Source organism: Numenius arquata, chromosome 2, assembly GCF_964106895.1.
Source record: "Numenius arquata chromosome 2, bNumArq3.hap1.1, whole genome shotgun sequence".
NCBI classification, from domain to species: domain Eukaryota; kingdom Metazoa; phylum Chordata; class Aves; order Charadriiformes; family Scolopacidae; genus Numenius; species Numenius arquata.
The window spans coordinates 38,984,416-39,011,337 of record NC_133577.1 but is presented as its reverse complement, the minus strand read 5'-3'; the positions used below and the strand labels follow the sequence as shown (position 1 = coordinate 39,011,337).

The 26,922-nt window shown below is 38.1% G+C and overlaps 1 protein-coding gene across 1 annotated transcript in view; it reads right to left on the bottom strand.

Annotated features, from left to right (window-relative positions):
- Positions 1–26,922, bottom strand: part of THADA (THADA armadillo repeat containing) — a 162,629-nt gene that overhangs the window by 27,020 nt on the left and 108,687 nt on the right. Inside the window, exons 30-35 of the mRNA XM_074166315.1 lie at positions 22,408–22,493; positions 10,708–11,120; positions 10,262–10,383; positions 8,799–8,871; positions 5,870–6,014; positions 2,642–2,773 (exon numbers count right to left, since the gene is read on the bottom strand). Of these exons, the coding sequence (XP_074022416.1) occupies positions 2,642–2,773; positions 5,870–6,014; positions 8,799–8,871; positions 10,262–10,383; positions 10,708–11,120; positions 22,408–22,493 (971 nt within the window). The remainder of the gene's footprint in view (positions 1–2,641; positions 2,774–5,869; positions 6,015–8,798; positions 8,872–10,261; positions 10,384–10,707; positions 11,121–22,407; positions 22,494–26,922) is intronic.

Sequence of the window (26,922 nt, the reverse complement as noted above, 5' to 3'; positions counted from 1 at the left end):
ATTATTAACAACCGTCCAACTTCATATTATTCTGCTGAAGCAGAATAAAAATTTAGCCTCAGTCCAGCCGTTACACACAAGTATACACCCTCTCACACTCTATTCTGCCAGCCTGTATCGTGTATGAAGTGCAGGGACAGTTGTCGGGCTATAAGCAGGGACTCCTTTGGATCTCTGATACAGATCACACACTTAAGGTGTTGATTCCCTAAGCTGACAATAGAGTTAGATCTTCTGTAAGCAGCTACAGGCTTTACACACTGCACACATGGCAAGCGAGAGAAATTTGTGAGGAGTGGGTATAACAAAGCTAGTGCCAACACTTCTGGCAGTTTCTATGCTTGGATTTTGTGAGCAGCATTCCCGCTCCGTGTACGGTGAACTAAGAGCAGTAAAAAGGGGAAACACACCATAACCATACAGTGCAGTATTTCTGGAAATATAACGGCTGCTAGGACGGAAAAATTTTTGATGCACAAATGGAGCTGAAATTATAATAAAGTCTTTACTCGCCTCTTAGCTAGTAGTAATGGCGATGAAATAAAACTGAAACAATTACAGAACGTACGAAAATGGGATTCTAATAATCCATTCCTCTTTCTGATCTCTTGAGTCATCTTTCTTTCTGATCTCATAATAATACTGCTGGGCCACAATACTTATTTGTCATTGTATAATGGAAATGAAAAGTCAGTCAATGTAAGATATCTAGCAATTTTTTATCTAATAAAAGGTTTAAAGAGAGATGGTTTATGGCTTCTAATGAATTCCAGTGTATCAGCTTAGATATTTTAAAATCAGTGCTGTGATGAAAGAGCTGACTTTCACGGTATGAAAACTGAGAAAAAATAAGTAGATATTTGAATGTAATTTAAAAATTGGCAGCAGAAGGAGCACTGGTGATCCATGAGATGTCTAAGTCCCAGAGCCAAACATATTGCACTCTCATGTGCACATGGTAGTAAATCAAAATAACAAACAATAGTCAAAATTAAGCTTATTTTCGTAAACAAAAGCCACAGGGGCAAAACTCCTTGCTCAGCTCCCCTAAAAAACTAGAAAGCGAAGCACAAAAAGTGAAAGGAGTTTAGTGGGGGGAAAAAAGAGATCATAGGAATGAAAATGGAGATGGAAAAAAACTGGATTCTATTTTTTCAAAAGCAGCATTCTTTTCTAGTCACAGATGAAAGAAACCAATTCCACTAAAAGCAGTTTAAGTGAAAAAACAGAAAGGCAGAACTAAGTATAACTAAGGGGTTAATATACGTTTGGTGAGGGGGTCCCCGTCCTGGCTAGGAACACAGCAAATAAAAACCACTTATGATAGTTCCTTGATTATGATGATTATAGCCAAAGCTGCTTTACAAAGTGGTAAGTTGTAACAGGAAGCGCTGATATGACATTAGTATTAACTAGTAGGACAGAGCCCTCATCCAGCTACAGGGCAATACCCCTTGGCACAGGGATACGACAAGAAGGGAGAAGATACAGGGAGCCAGAGAGAAAATCCAGCATTGCCTTATTTCCAGAGGAAGTACCATCTTGTGACATTTAAGGATGCCCCCGCAAAGGCCAGCGTCAGGGACTGAAGCACACATATGCAGAGCCTCTTGGTACTCAAGAGAGCTGTAGTTGGGGCTAGATAAATTGCCAGAGCTGTGATGAGAGTGCTGGAATTTAACAGGAAGATGAAAGCCGTCCGTAACACATTCCTCCTTTCACCTTCTCCTGCCCCATAGCACTGTGCCTGAACAGCGCCAGCACAAAACCACATGAGCACACTCCTGGCTACTTCTATCTACAGTAGTGGCAAACATATGCTTTTACTGTCTTTTCTTTTTTTTTTAAACCCCAGAGCTGCTTTATCGCCAGTCCAGCAGAAGTTCACATGGAGATGGCCGACTAATTTGAACTGACTGCAGACAAGTTGGTACAGGCGCTACTGAGTAGCATAGACCAATAGGGACCACCAGAGAGAGATGAACTTAGTAGCAAAGTCTAATTTATTCACAACACATGGAAGAATGCGTCAGCACAGACTCTCATAGCGAAGCACATTAATTAGTTAAGCCTACTCAAGTCTTGTGGCTATTTTAAAATTAATAAGGTTGAGTAAACTAGGGCATGCAGACAAGAAGGCCCACATCCTCGAACGCACATTGTGGGTATGCTGAGAATTGTCTTTGTTGATCTGGATCTAAATGGATTTCAAGGTCTAATAATGAATCAACGAGCTGAATACTGTTTCCCAGATTCCTGTCTCTCTGTGATGAGGCTATTATAATGACCTGGGATTCAAAAAGTGTCTTCCACTGCATTGTATTAGAACAAAGCTGGTATTAAAGAACTTTCAAAATGTGAAATTATGCGATAGTTGACTCATCACAGCAAGCACCATAAAGCTGAATACTGCTGTTGTCTTTTTTATATACCCATGTAACCATATGCAAATTATACCAAGAGTAAAAGCAAAATAATAAAGCATGGTGGGTGTCAAACATTATCTTATCTGCTGTTATCTTCCATGGTATGTGTAAGAAATACATGGATCACTTTACAGTTACCAAGAGGGTTGTGATGAAAAGAGAAGTAATTTTGTCTCCCAAGTATCCAATAATATTTAAAAGTAAAGTTAACATACCTGTTCCTTCACTGCTCTTTTTTTCAGACTGTGCCACTTGTACAACCTCAGCAGCAGCATCCCTTACTACCAAATCTTCGTTCTGCAGCAGTAGAAGCACACATTTCCACATAGCAAGGGTATCAGACAGTCCTATAGTTATTTACAGAAAAAAAATAGAATTCTATTGCTTTTGAAAAAGTTACAGATCTCTGTTTCCACACATAAATACAACAAATACAGTGAAACACTGAAACATTGGCAGGAGAAATGCATTGGTAAACCATGGGAAGACAACTGGCAATATGCTGAAAATGTGTGAACTTTATCTGGGTGGTTGACTGGCTGGTTTAAACAGTGGTCAACAGATATGAGAATGGATCTTTCTTAATCCAGATTCAACTTTAAGTTGTGCATGCTCTGAATTTTCTATGACTTCTAGGAGTCTAGAATTCCTGTTTGGAAACAGCAAAAATTTTGCTGCTGGAGACTGACCAATGCACTGTGATCATGGATTTACTGTTGCAATCTGCCTGGAGCACAGGCTGCCAAACCAAGTTTTGTTCAGATACTGCCAGTAGTGCTGGCCACAAACGCTGTCTCCTGCAGGAAACAGCAAGCAATCCCACCTCCCAGCCATCTACCCCATCACCTTCTTCTCCCATACACACCTCAACCCCACCACTCACCGACACGCCCTGCCACCCTTATACCCACTATCTGGTGGAAGCAAGCCAGGTTTAATCTATGCGGTAATTACCTGCATACAGTTAAGACTAATCAAAGACAACTGCCAGGAGGGAGGTGTTCATCTAGTAAAGCCCAAACAGGCAGATTCCACACACCTCCCCAGTGGCAATTCACATCTCACAAGCCATACTCCACTTCCAAATCCTTGTGCCATTTAGTGGTGTCACGCTAAGGATGACTAGCTGAAGTCACAAGGCTGTACTTTTAGGTTTGCTGGGGTACTTTTCAGCTGACTTTTCAGCTCTTGTTGAACACTCCCATTAAAGGAATCCACAGGAAGGTCTCTTTTATAGGCAACCAGCTGTTAGACATTACTTTCTGGTGATCACAGAGAACAACTGAGTTGGTGCTTTGTTGCTGCACTGTTTTTCTTCAAGCATGTTATCAACAGGTCTATCAGAGATTTGTATTACAAGGCTAGCCAGACAATTAGTTGTATTTCACTCCTTGGCCAAAATCAATTGCTTGAGGCTTTACTACATAGGCAGAAGCAGCATTCCTGTATTTCATATAAGTTCCCTATGTGGGAATAGCACGGAGTATAATTACTTCAGGAAGAAGTTGCTTTTTTCTAGCATGACACACCCAATAATATTATACTGGCACAGCTAGGGCAGAATAATTTTTCCTTTCTAGATACCATGGCCAGCTTTCCCACCAAGACAACTTTCTGCTGTATCTCTGGGAGAGGTGGAAGTCTGCAAATGCATTTTCCAGGAAGACTTTTTCTGAACCCTCATGCAACATGATGGAGAGATGATGGGATCACCCAGAATGTACTGATTGGTATTCACCCTCTTCCTCTTATGAACATAATTAATGGAAGCTTATGAGAATGACTACAAGTCCATTTCATACAACCACAAATCTGTGATTACATGCAGTCAGGCAAGCTGATGCAGAACAAGGCATAAAAGGCAAACCTGTTTATATGTGCATAACCCCTTTAAGGGAATGATTCTGGTTTTGTATTGCTACAACTTCTCACTGCAGTACTGACGGTTTCACACTTGTGCTGACAATTCTAGGTAGTATGGAGGGTCGGCTTTGCATCTTTCCTCCCCTGGCCCAATTTTCAGAGCAAAGAGCTAGTTCAGATGGCTTCTCCACTGAGGCCTTGGGGCTTTCTTTTCCGGGTTGTTTTGGGGGGGAATTAGAGGGGAGGTGTGTGTGTTTGTTCTTCTTTGTTTTGTTAAGATTTGATGCAGGATACAAGCTGCTGCTATTTTTTTTATTCTGGCTGATCATCACATCTGGCTGATTAGAAAGCATGGAAACCAGCGACTGTTCTGACAAGATCAAAGAGGAAACTGTTCTCCATCAGCTATGGAACAGATCCAAACAGCCACAGACGAGAAGCACAGCATTTGGGAGTTTTTCACTCCAATACCCCCAACTGTCTTCATTTGATATAAAATGATAATGTCTGTCCTACTAAGCTTTAACTAGGTGGTAGATGTTAAGATTTCCAGAGTTGACTCTGCGAACGTTTAATAGTACACTACCTCATATAACAGATTTAGCTCTGTTAAATGTTATCAATACCTCTTAAAAGACACATCTCAAAATAAATAGTTCACTTTTTAAAAAACACCACTATCTACAGTTTAAGAAATACACCATTCTTCTCATCTAATGAAAATTTGTATCCAGTTCATATACATGGACTTAAGCTACTCAAACTAAAAACATTTAAATAACTACATTGGAATAAAATATCATAGAAACTAAAAGTCTTGCCTGTCTTGTTCAGAACACAAAATAATTTATCATCTATTCTTCATCACCTATTTTTGCATATCTCCTGGTCCTTTAGTCACAAAATCCTCTTATTCTCTGTTCACACAAAGCAGGGGGGAAAAAAAACAAGACTAAAAGAAAAAAACAGTGTCTTCTGCACAACAGACTAGACAATTTCACGTAGCTTTGCCCCTCAGTCAGTAATGTATTGTTGAATAAGGCTGTGTAGGTATTTGTTTGTTTTCAAAACAGATAGTCTAATGTTAACTAAAAAAACATATTCATTATATCTGGTAGGTATAACGTGAATCAATTATTAATCATTCTTATAGTAGAATGTGTCCCTCATTTCTAGCTTGAACCCTTTAACTTCAGCATTCAGCCAGTACAGCTTCATTACACTCAAAGTGTTAAACTGAAAGTATGTCCACACCACCAATAGAATATTTCAGAAAGAGTCTAGTCAATTGTGAGCCAGTAAAGCTGTAAAGCAATGTAGAGTGACCTGGAGACATAACAGCATCTCATGTTATGGAGTTATTGCAAGAGGCTCTGCACTTGTGCTTTTTGTACCAGAATTTAAATAAGTCCGTTTAGTAATTAAATCCTATTAAAATTTAAAAAAAAACCCTGTTTGATGAAATCAAGTGTTTTGACTGTGTGTACATATATATATATCTGTATGCAATACATTTTAAATCATGTATTAATGGGTTTCATCTAAAAAAGATCCAGAAAATTAACGTTCAAACTACTCACCAAGAATGAGCTTCTCATTGATCAGAAGGAACGATGTTATCTCTTTAAGAACTTCAGCAGCTGCTAACAGCATCTCAGTCTGTTGCTCATCTCCACAAAAATAAACTATCAGCTGAACCCATTTTTTCAGGACTTCTTCTGAAATCTGAAGGCACAGAACACCTGAGAAGTACGCTGTACAATCTGGTGTTACTGCTTACATTAAGCTACAGACTGATGAAGGGATACTACTCCTCAATAAATGTGGGGTTTTTTCAAGGTGGTGAACCCCATTGTCCATTCAAAAGTTGGCTATGTCACACATAGTTAAGATGGGAGATTTTCTTTTAGTCAGAGCAGTATTCGTAGGTAATTCTCTTGCTCTGTCCCTTCACACCAGACTCACCAGTGACGACACAAGTCAAAGCGTATCTTTGTGTCCTCATTTCTTCTAAATATGCAAGCCAAAGATAAATATACTGGACTATAACAAAGAGAAGTAATTCTTAGAAGTATCCTACACAAAGACAAATACACATATCTGGAAAAACAACTAAGAGCATATGAATCTTAGGCTTTGGTAATGATTCAATGCTTGGTAAAGGGGTGAATGCAGCTCCATCTGCCTCCTCTGCTGATACTGGGGATGGAAATTTTTTTAAATAAGATTGCTGAGGTACCTTGGGTTCTGACAGCATGTGCATTCAAAACACTGAAGGAATCTCCATGTTGGCTGCTAGGCAGCAAAGCTTGCAGCCCTAAAACATGAGGAATTAGAAAAAAGAACAGGAAAGAGAAATTTCCTGGTTCCTGTAAAACCCAGTTGCCACCTTTTGGAAAATATTTAGTCCTCAGACATACGCTAGGAAAACTGCTGCTTAGTAATAATGGGACAAAGCTTCGACTCATTCCAATGCGTAGTGATGGCTACTACATTTTTTGTGGAAAGAAATAATGTGCATTTAACCCGTAACTCAAATAGCCCTTCTAAGACCTGTAAACTCTGACCTCCATTGGGCCATAACTGGAAAAAGAAAGTCCTAAGTCCCAGAAGTGACCAAAAAAGAGCTGGGATCCCCTGCAAACGCCACACTCAGGAGGGCGGTAGGTCAGTCAAGGTGCAGGAACCTCAAGTGCAGGTTAGATGCAGAACATGCAAACAACAGGAGTTGGCATCCAGGCACGGCCACGAGCGAGTGTGCACTACAGCAATTAGAAGGAAGCTCCAGAAAGAAAACAACCAAACAGATGCGGACCTCATGCACGGGAGAACAGGAAAAGCAGCACCAGCTTGACCTGGAGACGTTTGAGGTATGTGTAACTAATTACTTTTTTTTTCCCCTCTCCATTCTTTCCTTTTTTACTTATTTTTAATTAAAGGAAGTGAAAAACAGAACAGCCAAATAAGGTAAAGAAGGGAACCAATGAAAAGGTGAGTTGAGTTAAAAGGCAGAGAAGCACAGGAGGACTTATTAAGGGATAAATGAAACCTCGGTTGAACTCTGCATCATTCTGCGTGGTACAGGGCCATGTGCACTGCACAAAGGGGCAGAGCCAGAGCATGCCCTACAGACTCTGTAACAGGTTAAAAAAAAAAAATAAAATCTCCCAAGATGTTACAATTATTCAAATTTTGAACAGACACATGGACTACCTAGAAAGACAGAACTTGACTTTTACCTGTGGAAGAGAAACAATCCCTTCTACAGATACAAACCCAAAGAAAGAATTTAGAGGGAAAACTGATATCCTTGGTCTTTTACAAAGCAGAAAGCGCTCTCAGTACAGATCTCTTAGATCTGCTATGATTTACATGCTTATTAGAGAAAGTTGTTTTAGCATTACTACAGTTAGGATTCTTACAGCATTTTTCATTAATTCCTCTTTGTAAACTAATACAAAACTTCAGAGCAATAACACATTCCACATCTATGAAACCAGGTTCATATGGTTATTTTAATGTTTATAACTTGAAGTCCTTGCATTTTGTCTTTCTTAAACAAAAAGATTTAACATCATAAATCACATTCCCAATTCTTGTATGCAAATCTGTGGCTTCCTGTTTTTTACAATGAGACAAGATTATTAGCATACAATATGAATCAATTCTGCTGCACATCCTATGAAAAATAACAGCTATATAAGAAAAATAAATCTTCATTTTAAAACAGATCATGAGAATTTTGTCTATTTTAAAATATCCATTAAGTGTTTTTTTTCCTTAGCACTGCTCTACACATACATATGTGACATTACAGACTGAAAATTTAAAATAAAAAGAAATCTGAGCCAGTAATTTGTGATAGTATAAATCTAAATTAAATAGTCTATAAACAGGAACAGAGAACACAGAGCCTTGAATTTTACAAGGGTTATTATATTTACTCTCATGTTTTCAAAACAAATTTTAAGAGGAAATTAAATGAGAAACTCCATGCAGACAACAGGCTGGTGTGCTCAGACAGTGATTTCAGGCTGATACTTGGCAAGCTCGTACTGCACACAGCGAGGAAGGGAACTACACCCAGTCGCTGATTCAGGTTCATGCCTTCCCCTCGGATCTACTCTCCTGCTGCCTCCTCAGCCACCAGAAACCACAACAAAGTTGCACTTCAGTAAATGGACTGGATTTAGTATATGTGTTAATCACCCTCGGCATTTCCCTTTCCATATTATACTGACTGTTTTGGATGCTCTCAGAAGTTGAAATTAATCTATCAGAAAAATTTACTTATGTATTTAACTTGAAGTGACTTTGAGAGGGATATACTGGAGATGATATTCACGGCTGTTTCATTTCAGAAAGTGGCAGTGTATTCAGAGAGGAAGACATAATACCAGAAAAGGTGCAATGAAGAAAACACAAGCTTGGGGCTTCTGTCTAAAGGAAGCCACGTTTCTCCAATCATCAAAACTCCAGAATTACAAAAATGTTAAGCATTTCCCTTACCTGTTGATGGTTCTGCAGAAGATGGATAACCAACTTGGAGGCAAATTTGAATGCTATGCTTTGAACTTCAGTGCTAAGAAAACAAGGCAAAGGACATACCAAAAAAAGCAGCTATTTCTGCCATCATTTCACCTCTAGAAAAAACCCAGCCAGTTCTTAATCATTTCTGATTACCACCCATAGGCATTTTAAAAGCTGAGCACTTGGAATTTTTACATAACAGACTTGGACATTAGTTAAGTTTTCAGTTTATACACAAATGAAATATGCTCTTACTTTCACCTCTCATGTTTATTTTCTATCTGCACACTTATCATAGAAAAAAACATTTGAAAATGGAACCCAAGTCAAACAAACCAGATATTATTTTAAATGATAAACAAAAGCATCTCTTCCAGTTGGCGTTCAGCTCCAGGAATATCGTTTACAGCTGTCAGAAATGTTACCAGTGCAGAATACGTCAACTGCTGGCTCCAGAGTCTCCATGCTGCCTGGCAGGGCCTAAGGACATGGCACTGGGCACTGTGGTTCCCCACGGGCTGGTCTCACCTCAGGCAAAGGCAACACCTGAGCAGTAAGGGCTGCTATTTCAGCTATTTCCCTCTAACAGCACTAGTCAGTGTGATTTTACCACAAGTATCTTGTTTCATTCCAGAAAGAAACACTTGGCATCATCATTTAAACTTGAAAAATTTAGTGCAAATCAGCAGCAAATGTGCACGGCTATAAAATGCTGTTCTACGCTCTATACCCTAAATATTCCATATTGGTAATACTGAGGTGCAATGTTGATATGGCTTAAAGTAAGAGACTATTAGAAACAGGATGGTCTTGCCCTTAGAGCCTGGACACTTTAACCCTGTTTGTCCATTCCATTATAAAAGGATGGACACAGCTTGTAACTCAGTACGTACTACAAACTGGCTCCAAATTTTCAGCACTTTCTGCTGATTTTACAGTCCGATTAAGGACTGCAAACCCGAAGAATTAGGGTTAACCATTTCTGCCAATCCAACAAGTGAAACCAGATGGGTCACTCGGGTCACTCTTTCTACAGATCGTTTGCAGATAAACCAGGATAGGACAGATGGCAGATTCACAGTGAATGACCATAATGTTTGGATCATCAATTCTATGTGTTAAGGTGTTTCCCAGTTACCTTTAAGGAAAAGCGATGCTAACTGGCTATTATCTGACAGAGTAACTTCTTATTTCAGCAACCGCATTACTGGGCATTTACAGGATACTTCCCAGTATGACTTGTGGGCCTTTTCAGTAATTCATACCCATGTATAACTTCTCGATAAATTCTCATCAAAAGCTCTCTTTATTCAAAGAAGCCACACTCACTTTTCTGAAACATGGATTTTTAAATCAAGAGACAGTCCAAACCCAATAAATTAATGCTTCAACATTTAAAGGTTTTAAAATATAAGTATTTTAATGAGCATGACAGACCATACCTGTTGGAGGTATCTACAATGTTTAAACTCCAGGTTAAGAGCTCATTTGGATTCATTTTTATAGAGCATTTAGTCTTTGGAAGCACATTTCTGAGATCCATATTATAAAGAATATCCAGCACCTGCACACACAATTCACAAAGAATTTACAATCAATCTCAACATGAATGCGTACATTTGAGTTCAATAAAACAGTGACTTAAACCCCATCCCAAGAGCACAAAGGTCCTCTCCTGACAGTGCTAAGAAAGGAAAGACGAAATTCTTGCTTTTCCACAAGAACATGTTACAGAATTATAGCACAGCTCCTATTCAATGTAAAAAAAAACCAAACCCACTCATGTACTATTTAAAAAACACCATGCATGTTTGAAATTAATTTTTAAAAATTAAGAACATCATTTATTGAAAACATATCAAATGTCAACAAAATAGCACCCTCCTACCTTGCAAAAACACTGGAGATTCTTTTCCTTCAAAGCCATTGTGAGAAGAGCGTCTTCCAAATCAGTAAGTAAACACAATACACCCCTTCCTTCTTCTGCAATCTCCTTGGAATTTATTTGTTTTAACCAGAGCAGTATTGCTTCCAACGCAAGCAGACGTACTTCATGAAACTCACAGTGAAGGAGATGAACTATTGACAATGGTGGCTTGGCTATTTTCTTTGCAACAGGTGAACTGCTGTTCTGGATGTCAGGACCTGCAGTCACCCATAGCACTGATATCACAAGTTTGGTGATGCTCTGAAGATACTGTATCAGTCCTGGTACTGCAGATGAGTAGGGAATACTGGACACCAATTCAGAATCTGAAATAACTCTGTTCATCTCTTCCCAAAATCCAAACAGTTGCATTTCTGAAATGAGAATAAAACTAAGTAAAGTGACAACTAAATGATGTTACCATCTGCTCCAGACCATGAAGAGATTCTGAAGTTGAAAAACGTGAGGTATGCAAAATGTAACACAAGGTAAATTCAGGCATGAAATTAAAACATAGTTCTCCATTTTAAACTGATTCTGAATTATAAGACAGCTTTCCTAGATATCGTGTGTATTCGTATTTAAACAGAAAGAAATAAGAACACAAACTTTTCTAAAAGGTATGAATTGTTCAACACATGGGATGAGAACTTCAAACAACCCAAAAAATGCTACAATACTTTGCAGATTGCCTGTCATCTTTGCTAATTACAGCTGTTTGGTAAGTATTTCCTTAAATCAAGCTACTAATACAGTCCTGCAAATTGCACGTGCTTTGCACTACTATCGTAGAAAGTGATTAACTCAAACTATTAAATATATCTGGGGGAAAATGAAGGTAGTTTATAAGCCTCAAAAAGCACCAAATACAAATACGCGATCATATTATACTTGATAGAATAACTTTAAAATCAGAAAATAGACTGGAAAAATTCTGTCTGTCAGCCTACCCAGCTGCAACAGAAACCAGGAGAAACAATGACAGGGCCGTTCTAATACTGAAAATCCCACGCTTTAGATATAGTAACATTTTCTGACTAAAGCTATTAAGAAGATGCTCCTTCTACATAAATAGATCTGTCCTGTGTGTATCAATGTAAAGAATTTACTGATTAAAAAAATCCAGTATGCTTTTCCTATGCCTAGTAACTTTGAACAGTTAACACAGCTAAGAAGAAAGGCACTGCACTGTAATCCTTCTTAGGTATCAGCACAGGAACTGTGACATTTCAGCCATTTATACTGGTGCAACCTGCCCCCAAGAACCTTCTTTAGTGCTTGGCCACCTCCTGGAGTGAACAGAAAGGTCACTGCTATCTATGATGCCAGAGGGTTTCAGGCTTTAGCAAAGCTGGCAATGCTGACACAAAATGAAAGAAAAAAATAATAAAATCAATAGTCCTCTCACACACATAGACTGAAGTCCTCATGCACTTCAAGCTCAACCTTCTTCATCAGCAGGAGGAATGAATAATTTTATAATATTGAGACCAATATTTTTGACCAGTTCAGATGTTTGTGTAGTTTGTACTGAAAGGAAATTAATATGCTATACCCCACAAAATTCAAATACAAGTAAGGGAAAAACATGAAGAAGCACAGAAGAGACCACCACTGCCACTGGTGTTAAGGGATGTTAGAAGTTTAAGGTTTTTAAAATGTCAAAATGCATGAAAAGTAAATACAAAGGTTAAAGCAAACTCACTTAGATTTCTTTGGTATCTACAAGAAGACAATTCATTGCCATAAAACTTTGCTAATTATAACTAAGCAAGCACTGAGTACTACTAAAAGCCTGTCCAAATACTACTATTAAATTGCTGAATTTGACATGAAGCTGCAACACAAATATGGATTCATGTTTTCTGTGAAGACATTTCCCTAAGCCTTCTATTTAGAGTTAGATATCCTGTCCTTGCATATTCAAATTCTTCCAAAGCCATCTTAATTTGTCTGACATTTACATAGAAACTTAACATGGCTGTACACTGTCTAGCATCTAAGGCAGAAGCATTTTCTGAGTAATTTTGGACAAGCTTCAAAGAAATTTGGTATTTGAAAGAGATTTTTAGACATATTACCTAACCATTAGTTCTGTCATTCATGTTTTCACTATGATTTCTTTTCTGAATAGGCTTGATGTAGTCAAAGAAACTGCGTTATGACTGTGAACCTATATCACAGCATAATCCTCTAGATGACACAGATGGCTTTCATCTTGTATATTTTATATTTTTCAACTTGTATATTTTATTTGCTACATTTTCTAAAACCCCTCTAAACAGACTGGCAATACATAGCGGCATCGGCAGTACATAGCATGAACTAGGATTAATGCCTACGTCACACAACAAGCATCCAACTGCCAAAATTCCTTAATTTCTGAACTGACTGGTTGCCTTGGAGAGGGATTAGGCCTTCGTCCCAGTTATTACATAGCCTGACTCCACAGACACCAGTTTACCAACAGAAATAATCCCAGGCAGTTGAAAGAAAAAGGTTCAAGTTCAAGTGCCTCGGTTCGAGAAGAGAAACAGCTTCAATTTTGGAGCCCTGCGCCCTCCCAGCTTCCTACGTGCTTCCCTCCTCAGCTGCACTTCAGCAATGCATGAGTCCACTAGCTCAGTTATTCAAACCAAGTATATATTTCTAAGTCTATTGCAAGAGAATTGCTTCTATTTCCTTCCAACTTTGCTTTACATTGAGGTATAGCCATCCCACGTGCAAGCAGTAACATGAAAAGCAACAGGATGGAAGGGTCAAAGCTCTAGGGCAAGCCAAGCGAGAGCAGTATCAGGTGGACAAAAAGAAATAGAGATAAACGTTTGGGTCTTTTATTTTGTTGGTGCCACCACTGCCAACCTTGCTAGAGCCTGGTGACCCTTCTTGTTGACTCCAGGAGCTGGCCACGCACCGAGCTTCAGATCCGCTCCAGTAAACCTTTATTTGAGTTCTGCAAGGCCAGCATAACTTCACTCCGTGTCTTCATCTTTGAAGAGGAAAATTATTTTCATATGAAAAACATGGCGGAGGTACTCACTCCCAGAACTACTAGTTTGCAGAGACTGCGATACAAGTCTTCTGCCACAGATCCTCTTTTTCTGTATATATCTGATGCTTCTTCTGGTTTGGAAGCCGCTGGATGACTTCTGGTTTTCCCACGTAATTGTGAAAGACTGGACACCGCAGCTCATCTATTTTACAGAAAGTCTCTTTAAAACTGGATGTCTCAACAGCAAGGCTTTCAGCAAAATAAGACTGTCTGCATATTTGCTTAGCCTCAGCACGCCATAGAGCAAATCCTTCTGCATTCGTCTTGTGCTCCGCATGCTCTCCAACACTCTTTTTTCACACAAATATGTACAGAAGGAAAGAAAGCCCCTGTCTTATTACAATGCAGTGGAAATATTCCTGCTTTCAACTAAGAAATCTTTCCTGGCTTTCATGTAAATGTTTTCTCTTCTGTTTAACTTTAAGTAAACTCTTTTCTTTGGCTTACATCAAAATACCCAACTAAACCAAAAAACCACACTGGTTCCGAAAGTAAATATCTGTCTCTGTTGTTAAGATACAGTAAAGACATACTTTTATTTACACACAAAAATCACTGTACAGTTTGAATTACCAGCTGCTGTGAGAAGGAAGAACAAATTTTGGCTGACCAAATAAGGATCCTGGCAAACAGCAGTCTTGTCCAGGACACTGACAGATGCAAAAAAGCCCCCAAGAATTAAGTGAAATTTTTTTTTTCCCCGCTAAAGGATTGCTTCATTTGTGGGACAGGAAGAAATTTGGATCTCTTCTCGGATGGGACATATCTTACACAACAACTTGGTTCCCCTCAACACAGTGCATAACCATCCCACAGTCTTCCTCAATCCCTTTATGTCCACTACATTGAGATATGCATAAAACTTCTACATCACATCATGTAGGTTTGAGGTGTTTTTTTAATCCTATTCGTGATCACCTGATGTTCACAGTCAGTTATATGAAGTTAAATGGTCATTCATCATCCGAAAATAAAGAGGAAAGGAAGAGGAGCAGAATGGAATTAGCAGACCTGATGAATCTCTAGCTTCAAACCTCCTCAAAGTTTAGCCAGCTCCAAAACCTGTGCCCTGCCTGACTTTCTTCTGCTCTTGCCCGCAGTGGCAGGCAGGCACTATTCTGTGGTCTGTTCCCAGAATAAGTAGATACACACTGTAAGGACAGGAAAACTTTCCTGCTCAGGGATTAACAAACTGTCAGCTGATGCACAGTTCAGCTGATCTTTCATCTCAGAGATCCTACAATATGTTCAAAAGTGACAGAAGTCATCTGAATTCCTTCCACATTTAAAACCTAAACTTGTTTCATTGCATTGCCAGCTGACTCACAGGATTGTTTACATATTTCTGTTGGATTTAGGTAATTTTACCTAAGGAAGTAGCTGCCTCCAGTACTGCCAATTGGACAACTCTCCATATCATCAAGTGTATAATTGTGTGAGGGGCACTTTTTCTGTATCTGTGATTATGATATATCTAAGTATTTGCACACTTGTAGATAAATACTGAGATCAAAATCCTGTCTGCAGCATCCATGAGCATCCATGCCATCGTCCGCCTTCCTACTAGAGGCTCCAGAAAAGAAGAACAAAGAAGGGAAAAAGAGAAAAAATTATTACCAATGTCAGAAAACTTACTGATGCTTTGGAAAGTCAGACAAATTACAAGAGCAGCAACAAAATGCTGCTACGTCTGCACAACAATGTTATGGGAAGGGGGTCCAAGCATCAAAAAATCTGGATAGTCATCATCATTAACCAAAACCTGCAAAAAGTTGCAATTATTTATGGATTGAGAAGAGGTTAAAATCCTTTACACTCACAAACCACCATCTATCCAAGGATATCTGAAGAGATCATATGAATAGAGAGAAGGCTGAAAAGTAATCAGTGCCAAGAAGAGATTTTCCTAGACAGATATTAAGGAAAAATATTTTCTTTCATATTTTCCCTTTTTATTAAAAGTGGATTAGGCAGAGTCACTGGTAAATGGAAAAAAATCCCAAAGAGAACAGAAAAGCATATTTTATTACAATGTGGAACTAAAAAAACTGTTGGTGATCAGGAAAAGGGCATATTTTAAGCAGGATGTTTTCTTTTAAAGACATCTGCAGCTTCTTCGACATCAGAGACTAAGCATCAGTACTCACAACACAATTCAAAACTACAAACATGAGCAACTAACAGAATCCATGGATAAAATATTGTTGAGAACAGAAGCATCCCATTGCATTTTGTGCAGTGTAAGGGAAAGTTTTCAAAGGAAAAAAGAAAGGGAAAGGAAAAAAGCATTTGATCTGGACACTGAGACTGCTATTTTTCTTACAGTTTCTCTCTGTCACAGCACTGAGTTTTCCACTTTTTTGCATTCATAGAAAACCACAAAATCCCATGGAGACGGTGCAAGTCAGTCAGTGGTAGATGCTGGAATCTAAAGAGAACCTGAAACAAGATTTCAGAAGGATGAACAGTCTCCGTCTTCAGGTGGGCACAGAATTTTAACTGCTAACATTAACAAACATGATCAACTCTACTCTTTTCTAGTGTCACTTACTTCCTGTAACACCTTTCCATATGCCCTGTTCAACACAGCATTCCAGCAACATCACGCTCTACCCTCCACAACCCTCCTCCTTTCACTGTGCCCCAACAACCTTTCTGAAAACATTTCTACTTTCCTCCTCCCACATCTGTGCCATGAGTTCTACCATCAACATTTCCTTGATCACCCGTTGGCGTTGCATACCTCCACCTCCTTTCTCCCAACACTTATTCCTTTCAGCTTCAGTCCATTTCCTTTGTCTTTCTGTCACTCAACTTTTGCGCTGACTTGGGGACACCTTAACACAGTACGCCCCTCACTTGATCTGCCTCTGGCATGTTACCGCCTGTGCAACTTCCAGTCATCCTCTGTCTCTTGGACCTCCAACAGTGTCATCCTCAACTTCCTCATTCTCCTGTCTGCATTGAATTAGAATACTGGGTACCCAGCTACACTTCCTTTTGACTTTTTTGACTAATTTAATGTCAGTAGGCACAGGCCATTTTGATGATTCTATCACTATCTTTCAAATCTTTACCTTCCTTGAGTCAAAATAACAACACTGACCAAGTGCCACAGTCAATATACTGGCACACAAAGTTTATATAATTTCGACATAACAAACAAAAATCACTTTCAATTTTTTCAGATGGAATTTCTTAAGTTTAAGTTAATTAGACCACATAACCAAATCATGTATTAACAAGCTGCCAGCATTTTTGTTCAAATAACTATTCAACCACACTTCTTAGGGATCTAGGTAAAGAAATTAAAGTACGGCTAAACCAACCAACCTAGTTATTCCTGTCAAATTTTTACCATTTAAACATTATTGGGTTTTAAATTAGACTGCAGAAATACTTATTTCAGCTACCATTTAGATTCTTTTCAAAATAAGAAAGAGTAACAAGTACAATATAGAAAAAAGTGTGCACAGCCTTCAAACGCTATTTAAAAGGTCATATCATTCAGGCAAAACACCTAAGAGATCCCTGCTTAAAAAATGATTTGTGCTTTCATTGGAAAGCATCTAGAAGTTTGATAATGCATACTATTTCTATCAATACCTTATATAACTTCTAATTAAAAAGGATAAACGTAACTTAGAGAATGGTATTTCCAATATAAGCTATTTAAAACACAGTATTTTGTCATATTTGAGAGTATAACAAAGGACAAAACCAGGTGACAATTGTACATAATTGCCCACGTTTCTGATCTCAGACAGAAATGAGTGCACAGTACTTCTTGCAATTGTTTCTGTTGTTCACGAGCAGGATTTAAGAATTTTAACCAAGCTACATCTACAAAAGGTTTAGCTGTTTAGAAGACAGTAAGAAAATGGAAAGCTGTTCTCACAAAGCTCAAGAAAAGGATCTATTAGTGAGAGCAGAATACTGGCTGCTCCATTTTGATATCAAAACAGTCTATATATGAACAGGATTAATTATGTAAATATTGAGTAACTGTTCCCACTGACGACAACAGTGGAGTTTGGTTAATCTCAATCTTTTATAAATTCTTCCACCTCAAATGTAGAAAGCAAAAATGCACGGTTAGACTTCAAATGGCAGCTTCTCCTAAATCACAGGTTCATCCTATTTGACATCCTGTTTAAATGTTTTCTCTTTCTCATGAAACTTGAATTTTGAAGATACTATACTTGAGAATAGGCTAAACCAGACAGGAGATTCACAGGATATATGTAGGATAAAAGAACAACTCGGAAGGATTATCTTTAGCAAATTTTTCTTTCATCTTCTCCCTGACTTCTGTTCTACATTCCATTTCACTTACATTGATGGGCTTTATGGACTCAACACAACACTTATCGACAAGTGCCTTTTTTTTTTTTTTGAACACAACCCTGGGTAAAATATGCTTTTATTAGTCAAGTATATTTCAGCAAGTTGCATCCATTTTTCCTTTCATGAATTGACAGAATAACATCAGAAAACTGTTCTGAGATGTGAGCAAGAAGGAAAATGCGACCACTTTGTCTTGTGGCATTCTTCATCTGTTCCAGAGAGACAGAGCATCCCAGATCTGAGCTTTTGCTGCAATGTACCGCTCTGGCTCCTGTGTTACCCGCACCAGCATCACAGTAATACTCTCATCTTATTGTTTAGCTTCAGATACCTATTTACAGGAGAAGACCTGAAAGCAGGAATGTCTATGATGGGTCCTGTCAAAAGTCCAGAGGAATCTCATCCACTGAAACACTGTATCACAGCACAGCCTGTCTCTACTCTCGGAATCCGTCTCTTGCAAAGCCCATCTCTGAGCGCAGAGAAAAAGTGCATAACCTCAGACACACACACGCATCTCACCTGGACTCAGAGGCATTTTCCCCCTGCAGGCATGCCTACAAGTGTTACTTGCTTCCTTTGGTAATATTTGAAGTGTGAGGTTTGGGAATTTCCTCCTATTCCTACACCACCCATTCTGGTGCTGGTTTACTTCTGGAAGAGTAAACTTAGCTGCTCTTTAGCAAGCTACAAGTGCCAGAAAAGCCTCTGGAAGAGAACTGCTCTGTTCTACCCACTAGACTGAAAAGGCCATGGATGTCTGTGATTCCGAGTCTATAAAAACAGTTACTGTGGAGACAGCATATCAAAGAGGTCTGCAAGAGCAAATTCACTGGGCATTATTAATAATTATTAATACTGACAATAGACATTAGCTCATCAAATAATCCTATATCTGGTAATAGCTTTTGTCTGCTCTCAATAAAGGCAAAAATAGTATTTTCATTTATATATTTTAACTTTTTTTTTTTAAAAAGGCTTGCTTCAGGTTTTTTTCTGAGTTCTAACTACAATTGATAACTGAAAAAAAATATGTTGTAAGTTTACATAGTCTTGGCATTATGAATTATCTCTGCACATCAGAAGACCCTCAAGCACATCAGGAGCTGGAAAAAACACTCTAGATTTTGCCTATCAGCTTAAGGAAAGAAAACTGTATTTTCCCAGTGACATGAATCAGGCAACACTTCCATCCAAATCAGAATAACTACGGGGGTTTTTTTTTGTTTGTTTTAAGATAAATAATCATCATTTGGCCAGCAATAAATTTTTAGCCGGACAAGATGCTTTTGGTATCCATTACTCCCTGCCTGCCTTATCCAACATTTCAAATTGTTTTGAATTTGTGAAGTAAATTCCCTAAGGGCTGTCCTGCACTTTAAGAGACAGATTTTATTAATTGAAGACAACAAATCACTTAGAGAAAATAATCGTAATGTAGGAAAGGCCTAGGCAGGGTTGTACTCTGAAAATCTCTTTGTAAATGTAGCCCCTTTAGACAGGCATAATCAATTAGAAGTGGTCTGATTTTAACCAGTTGCAGGCTCATTACATTGCATTCCTGTTTCTGTTGATGAAAATCAGTTTCAGCCTGTGGCCTGGAACTCATATACAGCACTTCCTGGGGCCTCTTAGATAAACACATCAAGAAACAGTTTTATTTGGATTTGTCCTTCACCCTTTATTCATTGAAACAACTTTACAAATCAAGATTAAAACAGAGAAAAATTGGCTCATAACCAGAGATACACATATATAAGATATTTAATCTCAGAAAAGTATAAAGCTTCAGTTAATAATTATTCCTTACAGAATATTTAAATACGAGACTCAAAACATTCATTTTTAACTGCTGAGTTTAGTCTTTTTCTTATTGTGTCACGGGACACTCAGCTTCTATGTTATATAAACACATTACTCCTCCATTTCAGAAGGGCTTCTGCCTGTGATACATAAAATTGTCCCTAATGTATCTTCAAGTTTTCAAAATCGCATTTCCAGTCTAGGTTTCTACTCTCTACAGATATTGCCTGCAATATATAATTTTAAACCTATATAGGAATGAAACTTTTAAGCAAGACAATACTAATGAACTATCCCTGAGCAGAAAGAGTCTGCAAAAATAATTGCTTTCCTTCTACAGGAATTGTACCTTACAGCACTCAGGTTTGGAACGGTCCACATGAGCTTTGAAAAATAAATGAATCCAGTACAGTCAGTAATCCGGCCACAGCATGGTGCAGCCCCTCAGGCTCAAAGGGCTATTCACAAGTCAGGGGCATTAAAAAAAAAAAAAAAAAGGGAGTTTCCTGGTGCGGAGAGGTCAAGAAAAGCCTTTGCAAATGTGCAGGAATTGTTTAAAAACCAGAACAGACAAAAAACCCGAAGATAACTGAAATAGGAAAGAAACTGATAAAGGAAATGTAATGCCCACTAAGTAAGCAAATGAGGAGCCCTCACCTGGAACACTGGCTGTTCCTTCATAAAAGAAAATACAAAAATAGAGTTGAAGGGTGAATGATGAGAATAATCAGAAGCAGATGAAAAAAGCTTCATATGAAGGGAATACAGAAAGAATGGGATGATTCAGACTGCAAAGGAGATTAACAGAGGTAGAGGATCATGATTTACAAAAGTGCAAAAATTATTATTCCAAAGAGGATCTATCTTTAAAAAAAAGAAGTACTCAAACTGAAAAGAAGGGTGATGAGCCCAAACATGATTGAAGGGGACTTTGGGGAGGTCTTTTTGCTTATTTTCTAGATGTGATACACAGACTTTTTAATGTATTGCAAAGGATAATCACTAAGGCCAAAGGCATATCAGGATTTAAGAAACTTTATTCTGTATAAGTAATGAAAATAAGTAAACATATACTGTAATGTAAAAATTATTGATGGTAGATATAGCTTACCTAAAACAAACATTAAAGAGCCACAAAAAAACTTATCCCTAGAGACACAGTGGTCAGTACCTGGCAGAACAAGACCTACAGTGCAACATCATCTGGAAACTTCCTTTACTGAAAAGTACATCTTGGTATCTGGGACTCATGAGAGAGGAATGACTCTTCAGATGACATGAGAGATCAGACCTGTCTCTTAGGATCCCTGATAACCCCGACTGTCTTCCTGTGGTATAGAGAAACCCACCTGTCACATAATTTCTATGTGTCTATGCTTCTGTTGTAAGGGCTGGATTCTGCATCAACCTATCTGAAGAAGTTCCTTTCAGTCACGTTCATCACCGACTCATTTTCCTGACAACTATCACTATTTGAACCATGCATTCACAAAAAATCACACAAATAGCAATTATGGAATTAAAATGGACTACTTCTACCAAAGGTCTAAGCAAAAAAGCAAAAGGAATTGGTTTTAAAATTAAGAATACTCCCCAAAACAAGACTATCTGAAATAAAGAACGGTTCCCATGACTTAAACGCTGTGTTAAAATTAGTCATTAAGAATTTTAAAGAAATGAAAGAACTGTTCTTTAATTGCCTTCCTGGACTGGCAAGGTAATTTATTACTCACTTGTTCATAAGAAATGAACAAAACAGGCCCACAAGGAAGCTAGTTACAGCTGACCGAAAGCTGCCTATGCACAGTCACACTTGAAAGGGTATCCCTTCCTCCCTTCCTTTGTATTCCTTATTGTTTACAGTATGTTTTATATTGTTGCAAACAACACTCTGCACCATTAAAGCCACTGATAGTTCTGACTGGTCCTTCAAAAACTTCACAGTGCTAAAGAATCAATATAAAAAAAATAATAAATTAAAGCAGCTCTCAGGGTTGTTTCTTATAAAACTTCTAAACATGAGAAAACAGTTTCTCTGAAACACTTTCAGGTGACTCATGAGAGAACAACTCTGTGGCTTTCAGAAAAGGTTAAAAAAGTAGTAATATTCCCAGGTTTGGATTCTGTTTTTATTTACAACCTTGGATCAGAAAACATTTTGGAACACCAGAGGGGATCTTCGTCGTTGTTACACAGTTCTAGGATTAGGAATACTGCAAGATCATCACTTCAGTCTTTGACATGGAGGTGTACCTCATTCTTCTCATCAGCAATCCCCAGGACTAGCTCTACAGAAGGCAGAATAAACGGCCCTTTTATACAAAGCAGCTAAAGGACTCCAGCATTCAGAAGATACTATGAGTACAAGCAGTATATTGTTGTTTCTCCAGATTCAACAGAGCTCTGAAACTTCCCCACAGATATATCATCTGATTTATAGCAGGGTACATTTGACTTACCTTGCTTCTGATACTTTCCTAGGTGAGTACTCAGCATCGCAAGGACATCAAGATAGGCAGCTCTGGTCACCAAACAAGGATTTGGCCTAGAAAAAAATCGAATTACTAAAGATTAAATTTTTATAACACCCATGCTCAGAAACAGCAGTGAAACACACGACCTTGGTGTGTCTATTTTACTTAATTGATGAAGATCTACTACTGGTCAAATTGGACTGCATATACAAAATAATTAGGCCAAGTTATCTAAGCTTCACTTCCTGGTCCATTCTGAATGGCAGTCTCACTAGAAGAATGGCAACACCCTTCCTCCATCCATTCCACCAAATCACAATTTATACATTTAATTATTATTCGATGAATCCTGTACATACAACTAGTATGTCCTTGTTTTGTTTATAGATAATGTGTGTAACTAAATGCATTAATAAAAATAAGTCTTCAGGTCTTATCATTACAGTTCATAAAAGAAAATTCCCCATGAAAGGTAGCTACTACATCTTTTTAGTGCTCTCACTGTTCTGATGAGGACCACAGAGCTATGCATGTTTTTAAAATTAGGCCTTTTTTTTTTTTTCCCCAGACAAGAATACTGGGGATTTTGTGTGTATAATGCAAATCAGTAATAAGCTATTTTCTGCTCTACCTCTTCAAGTTGCAAGTGATAAAAATTTTCTCTCCAATTAGAATGATCATCTCCAATTAGAAAAGTAATGATGAGGTTAACATCTTCATTTTTCTTCATATTGTTATCACTGTATATTTCAGCCAGGAAACATAACTTAATATGTGAACAAAGAGGAAATCCAGTTCAAAACACAGAAATTATTCTGATGACTCCAATGGCACTTGGACTATACCAAAAACTTTTAGAATCAAGCAGCACAGGCTTAAAGTATGACTAATTCTGTTCAGTATTTCATTTTTATTTTATCTGGCATTTTCTTTGTATGCTTATCTTGATGTTTGAAACTCTTTCAAAAAAGTGTTAATTAAAAATGTTCCAACAAACATTCTCAACTCTAACATCTTTAAAATTAAAGAAAAAAACTTTTTCAAATAAGATATGTGATCATGACATAAAAATGAAAGGTCTGAGGTTCTTGTGTAGAATTTTGGCAGCTGTATTTGCCTATGGAGAGTCAGTCTATGATCCTGTTAAAAAAGACAACTTTTACCAGAAACACTGCTCTCACCTTCATCAATAAACCCTGTAATAAGCCTAAATTACTTATGCTTTCTTTTATGGCCTTCAATATTAGGCACCCATATAACACATAGCAGAGCACATGCTACCAGGGTCTCTCTTTTGAAAAGGTTTTACCTCCTTTTGCATAAACAGAGACCTTTTAGACATTCTTACTAGTGAAGCAGTCATGAACCTCCCAAAAGTTCTCCATGCTTGCCTGTTACCACTTGCCTTAAAGCACAAGAACTAAAAGCCTGCCTGCAGAGAAGGTGCACATCAATAAGAACTGATACCGTTAAGAAGCCAAAGCAATTTTAATATGGCCTATATTTGTAAAGCTGTATTAGTAAGACTTAATTTCTAATTAATTTCTAAGTGAATCTCTGTTCTGTATCTCGAGCATCCAGTTGTTGCCCAAGTTGTTCTTCACAGATCTGTGTGAGAACACCACCAAGAAATACTCAGAGGGTTAGGAGCTCAACCCACAGGTAAACAGTGTGAGAGATCAAAGACTTAGAAGGAAAAGAAGCCGAGAGGTCTCTCACAAGTCCTCCTAAAATGGACGAAAACAGCCATGACAGATTTCAGTTAAGATGAAGAACATAATGGGCCTACCACGCTTCAGCTCCCTTGAAAAGGACTGAATTAGTATTCAGTCATTTCATTGGAAAGAAGATTTTTCAACATACAAACTGTGCCTTAGGAAAAACATGGATGACGCAACCTTTTCTGAAGAAGTGACAACAGCAATACTGACATGTTTTTTTATTCTGGTCCAGCTTTTAAGCATTTACCACTTCATTTTGAGTATGCGCATATGCATGTTTTGATTTTGAAACAAGGCTTTTCTAGCATAAAACATTCCAAACGTTTGTTCTTGGCTGGCTCCATTGCTCTGGTGATGCTAGTGAATTCTCAGCCATATGTGCCAGACGGACACAACAGGAAATTCAGTTTTCCAAAACCAAGAAATTTCAGTGTTGTTCAGACTGTAGCAGAAAGCTCAGTCTTGAAGACAGTCAAACTGTGATTTGTATAACAGACCTGACAGCCAAAAATCACATGCTGAACATTTCAAATGATGCACCGTGCAGTATTTAAGATGACCTGTTCGTGCAGAACTTCAACAATGAGAGTGGGAAGAGTACAAGATGTTTCTTTTTTAACACAGACACCCAAAAAAAGTGGTGTTCTCATAAACAAGCTTTGAGGAAATCTGTCTCCAAACAAGAAAGTCACAGCAGTAGCAAGGGTGGGAGCTCCAGGCATCTGGAACAGCATTCCTTTTTTTTGTCCAAAAGCCAAAAATTAGTTCATTTCCCTTCCAACCTGGATATTAATGGAAACAAATACATCATATGCTCACTCCAGATGATAAACTGTATGTGACTCTGAACAGGACAGAGCTAGAGATAGTTAGGACTCTCATATCTAAGGGTACGTCCACAAAGAAATATAAAATGGGTATCAAAACAATATTCATACTACTACACATAGATATAATAGCAGGCTAGTGAGTCAGCACAGAGATCCATACCTCATTAAAGTAATGCTTTGTCTACATTAGCAAGTAGGCTGGTGTTACAACAGCAGATCTGTGAAGTCAAACAGCTAGTACCAAAGACCCAATGGCCACCCTACACACCGTGCCCAGATGCATCACAAAATAATTTTCAGAAGTTCATCTTGTTGCTTTTTCTCTTTGGATACAGATTTTATAGCCATCCTGCTCCAGGAATCTCACTGTACTTAGAAGCTTATCCCACAGTTTCTAGAACTCCTTTCATGATGTTGTACTTTGGAGGCTGACTGTCCAGGTGGAAAAAAAAAAAATCAGTTCACAGATGACCACTGAGTTAAATTTCACCAACAGCCAATATTGCAGAATATTTCAACACATCCGACTGAAGGGAGGTCAAAGGCTGTCTGCCCTGAGCAACACGTAAAAGGGAAGCATCATCACAGACTTGACCTGCCTGGCAGAGGGTAAGAAGACACCTACAACCTTTAGAAGCACAGGCAGGGATGCAAAGGATTACCGCTTAGAATGAACAAGGACCAGAAGAAACATGTTACTAATTTAATCAAGGAGAATGAAACAATGACAGGAGTAGCTGCTGTGTCCGTAGTAGATCATCATGAAAGTCCTGAGAAGATACAAGGTGACTGAAAAAACAAAAGTTAAAAAAGTTAAAGGAACTGAAGGTTTTAAATGGTTTACAGATGGTTTTTTTTAACTGCAAAAGCTCCAGCCTAACAGTATCTTCAGTATGGGGAAAAAAGTGTCTTTTTTTAGTTATTATTTTAGGTAGATGTGGCTGAACAGTAGACAATCTGAAAACACAGGTGCCAGTGTTAATTTTGACACACTATAGCAGATTCCTGGATCCTGAAAATTAGCTAGCAGATTAACTAGATCCTGAAAATAAAGATTAACTAATCCTAGCAGATTACTAGATCCTGAAAATAAAGTCTTCCAACCCTAGCCAATTTCTTACCATTAATGCTGAATAAGTAAGTGGGGATAGGGTAGTCAGGCTTCCTTGTAATTTCATTTCCAATTCTGGCATGTGAATATAAAATTAGAAAAGATTTGAAGTCACTAGCAAGAGGAAACCTTTTGTTAGCTGTTAGAGTCCAGGGAATTTTTTTTTTTTTTTAAAGAGAAAACGGTTAATGGAACTAAATAGTCCTTTTAAATTCACAGACTGCTGTTCAAATGCCTTTGAAGAGGCCCAGGTTAAGCACTTATAGAATATTATATGACGGGAGTAACAATAAGGCATTTGTTTTCAACAAGGAACTGCCTGGTAGGCGAATCAGGAAGCATACCCTTCAGGAGATATTCCCTCTCTGTAGATGTAAATCAGACTGGGCAGGTTCAGAAGCTCCACGTGCAGTACCGCATTTTGCTCCAGCTGGCTTTGGCTACCTACAGTAGCGCTGGGACCGCTTTGATTTCTGTTCTGCCCTTACCACCTTTAAGTACCACTGATTGCAGCTTAGGTCTACGTAACATGAAATTAATCCTAGACTCTCAGTTTGGAGCTCTGAAAATATTATTTTTTAAAAGTCTGATTCACCTTTTATAGTTAAGTCATGCTGAATTTAAGATTTGCTTATTTTGGATGGCAGATCTGATGCAAACCAAACTGGCATTTATTGAAGAAATCAGCAATATGTGGTCACAGACCTCCTATATACCCTCCTCACACACACGGTTTCAACTGTATCAAGAACACATGGCTTAACTTCTAAAATTCAGTTTCTCTTATATTACTGTTTATTTTAAAGAAGATCAACATTAATGAATTACAGAGCAAATT